At 36.7% G+C, this 12322-nt stretch overlaps 1 protein-coding gene across 1 annotated transcript; it reads right to left on the bottom strand.

The window, feature by feature from the left end:
* Nucleotides 1-5146: 5146 nt before the first annotated feature.
* Nucleotides 5147-7546, bottom strand: LOC147852274 (uncharacterized). Its single transcript, XM_087334191.1, has 2 exons — nucleotides 6802-7546; nucleotides 5147-6107 (listed from the first exon to the last, which is right to left on the bottom strand). The coding sequence occupies exons 1-2, from the start codon at nucleotides 7449-7451 to the stop codon at nucleotides 5393-5395; spliced, it is 1365 nt and encodes a 454-aa protein (XP_087190317.1). The 5' UTR covers nucleotides 7452-7546; the 3' UTR covers nucleotides 5147-5392.
* Between the last annotated feature and the right edge of the window lie 4776 nt (nucleotides 7547-12322).

Raw genomic sequence — 12322 nt, 5'->3', positions numbered from 1 at the left:
AGTCAACGTGGAGTAGAAAAGATTAAGAAGATAAGGGAACGTGAGCTACGCCGACTCGAAGCTATGGTTGGGGTACCTCTTACATGGGGACCACGGGCCACATCCACATCATGGCAACCCTTTGACCCCCCGCTTCTCTTCGAGAGACTTGGATGGAAATGAAATTAGGCCTAGTATAGAATCATTCTCATTGTAGAACATGTTTTTTATATAGAACATGTTTGTTGTTTTCTTAGAACTATTTAGCTTAAACTCTATTTTATCTTATTTTTATTTTTACTTTCGATGAATGGGTAAATATCCCATTTTTGTTGTACACCATTTGTCTCATGGGCCAATTTTGGCCTTAGAAGACGTTAATATATCTTTCTTTCTTTCTTTCTTTCTCTCTCTCTCTCTCTCTCTCTCTCTCTTCTAGCGTTTTTGGATTGGTCTTCCAGGTAATCATTGGCGGTGGAGGAGGGGCGGATTTGTGTCTGGTGGAGCAATAGCATTGGTTGGGGGTGGGGTAGTGGTGGTGCTCCTATTGTAGAAGAGAAGGAAGAAGTAAAAGAGAAACAAGAGGAAAGCAATGATGATATGGGATTCTCATTGTTTGATTATAATAAATTAATTCAACTATTAGAGTAGAAATAATGTTTTTTTGTTTGCATTTTGTATTCGGCCTTTTTCCACTTTATTGAGTCTAGTTGCTTTGAAAAAGTGACTATTGGGAATTTATTTATAAGGGTTTTTTCTTCATGACATGGATGTATGTATGTTTACATTTTGGAGTTATCAATAGTAAGTGAGTTGCTTTGGTTTGAGAGAGAGAGAGAGAGAGAGGAAAAGAAAGTAAAGAGAGCAAGAGAGAAGGCGCCATGAGCGTGATCGACCTCTTCGTAGTGGCCCTCCTTTGGCAAGTAAGGATGTGTAGGATGAGCTACAAGAAGGCGAGAATTTGTGGCCATTAGGATCCAAACCACTTTTCGAGGGTTATTGGTTTAGTATCGTATCAATTTTTTACCATATTCATATGTGTGCATGTGTATTTGCATATGCATGGTTGTGTTTGTATGTGTCTATTTGTATGCATGTATGAATGCATGCACACATGCATTGGTAGCATTCCATCTCATGTTCTTTTTTTCCATGTTAATTTGTGTATTTGCTATTGTCATTTCACAGGCAAGAAGAGTTCTTTTGGTCTTGAGAAGCCTCATGGGGATCTCATGATGGCGATGCTTTCTCTATAAGTATGGATGGTCTTCATTCCTTTCATGACTTTTTGGATTTGGAGGTTGACATTTATTAGGAACATTTCTGAAGCCAAGTGGATTTTTATTCATCGAATCCCACCCACTTTAATCTTTATTAACCGTGTCTGTGGATTTTTATTATCACCTAACATTGTATTCATCTTTCTTGGTGCTAGGAGAATGCAAGGTCCTCATTTCTACTTGTTGTAAAGGAAGTAGATTGATAAATAAATCATTGCATGTGTTGTAATATATTACTTTCCTCTCATCTCATGAATTATTGTTTGTTTGAAACATTATTTAAATCGTAGGTATGTCATTATTATAGCAAGTTGGTTTTGCATGTGTTTGTTTGTTGCAAACTATATAATCTAAGGAAAAGGTGTATTAGAAAGAGATGTTGTATTGCCAATAGTGTGATTGATATGTATGGTAAATGTGGCTTGACCCATGTAGCACATATATGCTTGATAAGCTTCACATATTGAATCAATCATATATTAATCTCTTCCTTGTTAAATAATGTTGTGATGTGAGAAGTTATTGAGCATTTGAAGGAACTTCTTATAGTGATGGGGTATTCATGATGATTGTTGATGAATTTCATAAAGTTTAAATATAGAATAACTATCAAACCAAATAATGAACTCTTGAGTCTTTATTAGTAAAAGAATATCTATGATTTAGGTGCAAATAGACATGAGCCCCTACACACATAACACATAGATACATACACACATGTTATACAACTAAGATATACCACACATACAATATAATACATACATAAATAAACATGGAATACAATACATACATGCAATGCAATACATACATATGAACACACACATAACACATAACACATACATACATAAAATATATACAACATATGCATACATACACACATGTATAAAACATACATGTGTCTTCTATGTAAAGGCATTTAAAATGATTTGTTGTCAAAATATATATTGGCACTAAGGGGTATTTTTATTAACCGTATTTTTATAGAAGGGTATCTAAAATAGTAAAAAACATACATGTAAGGGGTTTATAAAAGGTGTCGCGAACGCACGTGATATAACCTCTTTATATGTATTGGAACCCCCGGGATTGGGAGGTGTCCCAGGAAGGACCCATGGAAATACGACGTAGGTTGAGGACTTATGACCAAGTGGAATATGAAAAGTCAAGGAAGGCTAGGAATTGGGACACATCATACAAACCCTTGAGTAGAAACAACACGCAAAGCACATCCCAATATGATCGAGGTTGCTTCAAGTGTGGAGATCCACACTTAGCAGGAGAATGTCCCAAACGGAAAGGGGGTTCCTCTCGCTTAGCAGGAGCCCAAGTTGAGATCGAGGAAGAAGAAGAGTTGGAGTCCCATGTTCAGGTGAAGGCAATGTCCATGAAGGTGTGTTCGATCAATACCAAGGAAGCGAGTCCTAAATGAAGCAAAGAGCTCTAGAAGAACCAAAAGCAAGAGTTGGGAATTGGGTTGTCCCAACCAAGGTTAATGAATGTGGAGCAAAGGAGGAAAAAGGGACACAAGGACCTTTAATGGGTGAGACCAAGCAAGGGTTAGGAATCGGGTGTCTCCAAACCAAGGCAAGCAAGGAATTTCGACTCAAGAGTACCAAACACGTCCCGAGGTAGAAGGAGTCACGCGAAGGACCAAGAACCTAAGGATCAAAGAATGATCGAAGAGGGAAAGCTCAACCAAGAAGGGAGGAAGTCCTAGAAAAGGCAAAGGCAAAGTTAAAGGCAACTTGATCGAGGGTGATTTGAAGGAACCAAGGCGCAAACCCAAGCACCAAAGGAACTTAGGACAATGTTTTGAGCTTGATTGGACTAGAGCTCCATGGCACCCAAGTGAATGTATTGCTCCTGTCTTGTCCCAATCGGGACAAAATCCCAATCTAAACTAGGACTCTAAAAAAGAGTTAGTCTTTGTCCCTATCCCTGTCCCAAAAGGGGCACCACCATGGGTTGGGACAACCATTCCAACGGTTAGTCCAACAGCCATATATTGGCCTATACAAGGAGCTGCTCCTCATTTTTCTCATTCTCAACCTTTGAGTTCTACTCTCTCCTCTTCTAACCATTGAAATGCTCTAGTCCCTCAACATCTTTTTGCGAGATTGTCTGAATGAGTCTTGGCTCAGTCCCAACTCATCCCAACCTCATTTTGGTTTGTCCCAACTTGGGGTACTTGTAAGCTTGTATCTCTTCATATAATATAAATCATCTTTCTGTCCCAATTCTCTTTGTCCCAACCGTGTTTTCGTGTGCTTTTGAGACCCCCATAATCTAGGGGCATAACAATAATGCTCAAGTTTTTTATCAAAACTCTGCTTTGATACCATCTAAGAATTATAACTTTGAAGGAGATGAAGACACAAGTAAGAAATTACAAAATAGATATTGGAATGAAATTATGAACTTGTACATATATTCTTAGATGTACACAAGCTAAAATATGTGGTGCTCTAATATTTTTCAATACATTTGAAATGTGATTGTTACAATTGTAATAGTCACATCTATTTTTAAATAATGCTACCTAAACTGTTAGTTTTTATTAATATCAGATTTAGTTTTGAAACAGTTATTAAATCCCATAAGTTCTTTGAGGCGGTTTACCTAGGAAAACAGGATGAACATAGATACCATTAGGAAGATCAAGATGATAGGCACATGAACTAATATGTTTTAGGATCATGAAAGGTTCATAATGAAGGAGGCTAATTTAGCACAATTACTCCTAGATAAAGTTTTAAAATTAAAAGGTACATGCAAGAAAGCATTTTAGCTTAGTTCAGAACACAATGATGCCTATAATTATTATCAGCATAAAAACTTGCTTCTGTCTTGAGTATATAGGAGTCTGGGAGCCCTAGGTATTTGGCTATATAAAGGCTTCGGATCCGTTATTCAATTACCAAGGTATAACATAAGGTAACATCTTATGGTATTTTATGTTTGTGTCATGTCCTTCACTCGAGGGTTGACTATGTGGTTAACCACCCTAAATCCTTTCTTCAACGTAATCTCTTGTTTTTTCTCATTATTATAAGATTGATTTGTACTAACATATAGGTTGGGACGACAATCGTCAACAAAACAACCGTAGCACACCTTTGATTGTCTTCTTCTTGACAACACCTCTCTTTTTATTCTAGGATTGAGAACATGGAGAGACAAAGAGCGCACACAGCTAGTTCTACAAGACAATGGATGACTCATCTAAAGGGAAACCAAGTGGCTCATTAGTTGTATTAGAGAGACAAAGAGGGCACACAACTAGTTCTACAAGACAATGGATGACTCATCTAAAGTTGATTGTCTTCTTCTTGACAACACTTCTCTTTTTATTCTAGGATTGAGAACATGGAGAGACAAAGAGGGCACACAACTAGTTCTAAAAGACAATGGATGACTCATCTAAAGGGAAACCAAGTGGCTCATTAGTTGTATTAGAGAGACAAAGAGGGCACACAACTAGTTCTACAAGACAATGGATGACTCATCTAAAGGGAAACCAAGTGGCTCATTAGTTGTATTAGAGAGACAAAGAGGGCACACAACTAGTTCTACAAGACAATGGATGACTCATCTAAAGGGAAACCAAGTGGCTCATTAGTTGTATTAGAGAGACAAAGAGGGCACACAACTAGTTCTACAAGACAATGGATGATTCGTCTAAAGGGAAACCAAGTGGCTCATTAGTTGTATTGGATGATTTATTGGCCCGTTGGTCATCTTGGTGCATGCAACATACATAGACTCAGTTAATGACTTTTCCTATTTGTCTTCTCAATGATAATATCCCAAAACGCACCTTGGTAAAGTTATATGTAAAATACATGCCTTCTCAATGATAATAATCCAAAACGCACCTTGGTAAAGTTATATGTAAAATACATGCCTTCTCCTCAATGATAATATTCCAAAACGCACCTTGGTAAAATTATATGTAAAATACATGCATCTGTAAGATGACACCAAGGTGATGATCATACACTCTCCTCATGTCAAAGATAGAGTAGGTCATATCAACACTTGTGTTATTTCATGGAAACATATAATGTTGGGATGGTGCATTGACTTTAAGATGTCGGTGCCGCGATATGTTGGTGTCAAATGTTCAATCGGTCTTACACATGTGAGTCGATGCTATGGGGGCTGGAAGCTATCCACGATGATCGGAGCCTAGTGTAGGCCTTAAGGCGGGACAAGATGGTGTTCACACTTGTGTCGGGAATGAGGCTAGACAAAAGCTCGGGGGTGTCGGGGCCGAAATTGGTGGTACGGGCTCCCCAATAGTGGTTCATGCGGAGCCGCATCTCGTCCGCCACAATTGTGGCCCCACCTTCGACCATCGTCATGCAGTGCGGGTCCCATTCTCGCACACTTGCCACAAGGCTCGCCCGGAAGATGGGCTTCCGTCGATGGGCACCCTCTGAGTCTCGCTTCCGGCGCTGGTACTTCTCGATGATCCATTCCTCTTCATGAGGAGCTTGTGCTTCTTCATTGGGGCCAGGGATTGGGTTTCCCAAAAAGAACATGCAATTCATGAGTATCTGAGTGATGATGGGTAGCTCTAACTTACTAGCATTTCGATTCTCGATGTCGGCATTTTTCTTGAGAAGCTCGTGATGACGATTCTGGAGCTCATAATCCCATATGAACCTTTGCAAGAAGCAACTCTTGTGGTCTCGTGGGCTGAACGGATACTCGTCCACATCGAGCTCGACCACCCACCGAGCTTCATTCGCGTAGTTCTTCAAGAAATGCATATACGATTGGTCTTGCTCGAAGTGGTAGCCTCTCGGGATGGATGCAGAAGCATCAAATAGGCTCCCATGGAACCTAATGCCATTTTGGTTAGAATATGTGTTTTATGGTTAAAGAAGAGAGTTAAAAAAAAACAGAGTGAATAACTAGTAGAAACTGCACGTAGGTTGCATGCTGCTTCGTAAATCTTTCAAGTTCCAATACCACCGATATGCATGGATTATTTTTCTAACCCTAAAACTCCTAAGTTCCCTAAAACCCTAAAACCCTAAACCCTAACACACAATCTGTTTGTTGCTCCGGTGTATACAATCTACGAGGAGGGGATTCGATAAATTTGTCTACCCTGGTATATAGGACATGATATTGATCTAGATGGCCATGTCGAATCATGTGTGTACCATTGCGGCGCGATTATGTTTTTCGTAGTCAAGTTAAGTCGAGTGCATATATAGGCCGACTAAAAGCCGGCAATGTTTTGCATATAGTGCGGCTAGGAGCCGGGAATGTTTTTTGTTATGGAGGTTTTTAGGGTTAATGTGATGTCTACCCTGGTATATAGGACATGATATTGATCTAGATGGCCATATCGAATCATGTGTGTACCATTGTGGCGCGCGATTATGTTTTTTGTAGTCAAGTTAAGTCGACTGCATATATAGGCCGACTAAGAGCCGGGAATGTTTTGCATATAGGGCGGCTAGGAGCCGGGAATGTTTCTTGTTATGGAGGTTTTAGGGTTAATGTGATGTATGAATGAAATGCATACCTATGGTATGTGAGGATGCCCGATTCGATGTACCCTGCGAGGCTGTGCTCCTGGGACTCGGCGTCATCGTGGGCAGTGTCGTACCAATAGAGGTGCTCCACGCCCGCGTAGATCATGTACTCGATCCACTGCTTCACCTCATATGGCCCAACCCTAAACTTGTCCCCTTGGAATACCCTGTTGGCTATGACTGCCCCAAGGAAGTATCCGCTCTTAGATTCGTAACTAGTCGCAGTCGATCGAGGATTATGGCTCTTCGTGAGCTTCTTCTCATTAATCCTCGCCGAGTAATTGTGCTTCGCTTTGCAATTCGCTTTGTCGCCATAGCTTCTGTAGCCTTGTACTAGGTTGTCTTGGTAATGAGGAGGAGGAGGAGGAGGAAGGGGCGGATGATTCCAGCTTCTTATAAGAGCGTGATTAGGGAGCTTCATAGGAAGGTTGGCATCATTAATTACCTTGGAATTGATGGCATGGTTGTTATAAGGCATAGGATTATTGTTAATTATGCTACTGCTATTGGTACTTGTGTTGAGGGAGCCGATGATAGAGAGCAGCATGCCAAGGATTGCAGTAGTGAAGCAAATTGTGAAGACAAGGAGATGGAACAACGGGTGATCTGCACAGCCGTAGTTAGCAAGAAACACATGCATGATGAGAAAAATATCTCTTGCAGAGGAGGGGTTAGTGATTGATGATTATGATTAAGGGCAGGATTAGTGAATCATAGCTAAGATTAGGGATTAGGGATTAGATGAGTGGTTATTCAACACCACCAAAAAAAAGCCTTCCTATTTTTATCTAGAGCGCTTTTGTGGTTCTATTTCTTTCCAGGTTTTTTTTTTTGACTTGTAACAAAAGCATTGTGACTTATAAAACAGACGAGTGGTTTTTAAAACCATGGTTTCTTTGTCACAAAAAAGCAATATGGTTTCTTTGTCTGAAAAAAGCAATGGATACCATAGTTTCAAATCCGGTCTTATTTGTGACATAGTCAATGGTCATATTGCTTTACCGGTCAGGAAATGGATACCATGGTTACTAATCTGGCCATATTGTTTCCAATGGATATTTCACGACTCAATTGAGGAGATAATAAGCCTTCACCTACAAGCCCCACGCCCATGCCCATGCCCATGCCCACGCTTTTGTTAATAATCATCTTCACGACACATCTTATCTATTCTAAGAAACAAAGCACACGGCTTGTGGATATTGCATGATTTACACCCACTAATATGGCCGACACTTGAACCTCTACCGCATGGATCCCCCAAATCTGAGTACATGTCACAAAACCTCTAGAATTTGAACAGGTGCTGCTAGACCTCTAGAATTCCATAATGTGTTGCAATGGATTTCTTCCCCATTCGTTTCAATCTCAAGCAAATGACTGACAAAGGCAACTTGACAACCCCTTATGGAAAGTATATATTTGTCAAAGAGAAAGTGGCAATAGTTTACTTCAAGTACGATTACTGATGAAAGAAGAACATGGATGCTAAATCACGTTGTGAGATCATTGCCTTTAATATGTTGATAAGAAATTCTAGTTATATATTAATATATAAGATCCTAAAGATGATGTTATATCTAAAGTTTAATCTATGCTTTACAATGCTATGGTTATTGGTTTACATATACCTTTGTAGAGGTGATCACACTCATTTGTGCATACATTTCAGACACATTTATGAATATAATTGTGGGCTTTCACCAAGAACAGACAAACATACAAACAAAGAGACCGGCAAACAAACATAGAGACAGAAAGAGACAAATTTGGCAAGTTTTATCACGGTGTTATTTGAAGCCTTGACAATGGGTGTTTGCACGATTTACACAGGTTGACCCAAAATTAGAGATGGAGATCGTTTTCCTATTTTTGAGGTATTGGGGATTGCATCATAATTGGGATATGTGTAATGCTTTTGTATTTGATGGTAGGCATGAACTGAAAGCATATCTATGTCATTGAAAGTTGAAGAGAATACTAATGTGACAATTTTCTTTATTGGAGCAAGTGGAAATTTTTTCCTTAGTGGAGTGTTTGCCCGGGGGCTTCACTATGAAAACTTGTATGATAGCACATGAGTTCATCAAAAGGGGTTTAAATTAACCATTAAGATACATAATGTATATATATAAGGGTATTAACAAATGCATAAAAAATATATTTACATAAGGATATTATCAATTATGCTATAGAAAAAAATTACATAAGCCCATGAAATATTAGATATTTCAATGAGATAATAAAGAATATATTGTGCAAACAATAGTCAAATTTAGAGTGGCATACATACATATACATGCATACATGCATATATGTACCTACATTTAAACATTACATCCATAAATATGTATATACATACATTACACCCATTTATACATGCATATTGACTAAACATGAATATGTATACAAATATATATTACCATATGTAGATATGTTAACAATGCACCTAGAAGTAATGCCTAGAAGCAGAAATTTGAAGATCTATGGATGTTGCTAGCACCCATTATCATATGGAACATTTGGACCGCAAGATGTACCAGGGTATTTTCAGCAGACAAACAGCCTCCAGCAAAATCTATTAAGCTAATATGGCACAGGGTAATAACTACATTAAGGGCCCAATATGAGCGGATTGATGAAACAAATGATGCCTCAGATTTAATGAGGTTGAATTTCAGAAAACGATGGTGTATTACACCAATGGTTGTAGAAATTGGAGTGGATATACGATGGCAGTACGTAGTACCGAGATGGTTGTTCCCCCCTCCCATTAGATGATATAGGGGCGTGAATGACACGACAAACATGGAGAACAAACATGTGGGCTATTTAGTGTAAGATAAATAAGTGATGTAGCCCATATGGAAGTAGGTAATGTCTAATGTTGTGTATTGTATATCATTTTAACTAATGGAGTATATTCTTCTTTGGAAAATAAAAATAAATAAATAAATACAAATATGTAAATGCATACATGCTACATACATATTATAATAAGCCATATGTATTGACAGATGGTAATACATGCATAAAAATTACATATTACATATCATATGATCCATAGTACATAAAATTCGTGTTTGTCTACCATATCATTTGTTTTCCTACGTTGGAAAACGAACACAAATGATATTCAAATATTCGTGTGTTTTTTTTTTCCTTGTTTTTTTTTTCTTTTTTTCGTTTTTTTTTTCCCTCTTTTTCCCCATTTTCCTCTACACATCAATGTAACGTTACACTCTCCTCTCCTCTCCCACCTAGCCTCAAATGATCTACTTACCAACGAGATTCAGGTATATTTAGGGTTAATAATATAGGGTTTAAAGTTCTGTAATGAAATTTCTGAAGATTCTGTGATGAAATTTCTGTAATGAAATGTATGAAATGAAATTTCTATAATGAAATTACTGAAATTTCCGTAATGAAATTATTCTAAAATTTCTGTAATTATTCTATAAACCTTGTAATTGCTTTAATTTGTCTATAATTTCTATCATTTTGAAGTAATTCGTGTAATGTCTATACACACATACTAAGCTATGTAGTACAAAATTTATACGCACAAAAATTACAATAAATAGATTTACGAAAAAAACATATTGTTATTAAGAAGGTAATGTGTTTTTTTTTTGCAATTTTTAAATTTTTTTTACCGTGAAAAAAATATTTACCTTATAGTAAATCATTTATCCAAAAGTATGGTATTTATCGTTCTTCAATGGTGTTTATCATTCTCGAATGATTGAATCATTCTCGAACACGAATGCACGAATGGTACGTATGGTTCATACTATGATATGATCCATTCATATTACACAATATACCAATTTACATACACATACATACACTGCATTACATATATAAATATATATATATATATATATATAGGTTATATGGAACCATACAACCTACAATACTTACATATATGCATACATAAATACACACACATAGGATATATGATTACATATTACGTACATATTGAAAACATAATGATATACGATTCATACACATACTAGACATGAAAATATCCCAAAAATAATACGTTACATATATACACATACGTGCATTCATACATGTACATACATATATACATTCATAGATTGCTACACATATATACATACATATGCCTACAATGTTACATATACAAATTTTACAAACATACATACATACATTACATATGTACATACATATCACCACATACACGAACATAGACACACACATGGTCATACACACTATAATAGTACATATATGCATACACATACATACATTAGATATATACATACATATTATGCACATATTATAAACACACATCCAGACACATTAAATCATGTGCATTGACACATGCATATATGCATATAGGTACATACATACATATTCCACATATCACTATATATATAGGTCATACAGGATCATACAAGTTACAATACTCACACACACACACACACACATTAGATATACGTATGCTTACACATACATTGGATAATATATGCATGCATATTATGTGATATTGCAAACATACATCCATATATGAGCCATACACATACTAAACACGATAAATACACCAAAAATATACATGCATGAATACATTACATATTACATGTATACACATATATGCATTCGTATATGGACATACATATATTCATTCATACACTGTTACACGTTATAGGTACACATGCCTACAATGATACTTGTATAAATGTTACCAACTTACATCCATACATGTACATACATACATCCATGCATACATACAATACAATATGTACATACATACACACATACATACGTGCATATGTGTATATATGTTTGTGGTGTGTGTTGTATGTGTGTATGTATGCATGAATAGTTACACGTAACACATATACACATACACACGTGACATACATACAATACATACATATGTACATCAATAGAAAATACACACATATAACACACACATACATACGTAGAAATATAGAATACAGACACACATATAGCACATACACACATATAACACATATGTGCATGGACACATGCCATACATACAATACATACATATCCACCTATATAGAACATACACACAGAACACATACATACATTATACATAGTCACATGCCATACATACAATACATTCAACACAGTACCATATGTACATACATACACATGCTCACATGCCATACATACAATGCACATATACAATAATGCAATTAATACAAAATGATACAATACAATAAAATGCAATACAACATGTACATACATGCATATACACACAACACATACATATATATACATAATCACATGCCATACATACAACACAACACAATATGTATGTCATACATACACATGCACACATGCCATACATACAATGCATATATACAATAATGCAATTAAAACAATACAATGCAATGCAATACAACATGTACATACATAAATATTATACACATCAATACATACACATACATATATATGCATGCAATACAATACATATGCACATTTATAGAACATACACATACATGCTATACATATAATACA

Source organism: Azolla caroliniana, unplaced genomic scaffold, assembly GCF_043228905.1.
Source record: "Azolla caroliniana isolate FFs.n. ecotype wild unplaced genomic scaffold, voAzoCaro1.0.p SCAF_18, whole genome shotgun sequence".
NCBI lineage: Eukaryota > Viridiplantae > Streptophyta > Polypodiopsida > Salviniales > Salviniaceae > Azolla > Azolla caroliniana.
This window is presented reverse-complemented; position numbering and strand designations above follow the sequence as displayed.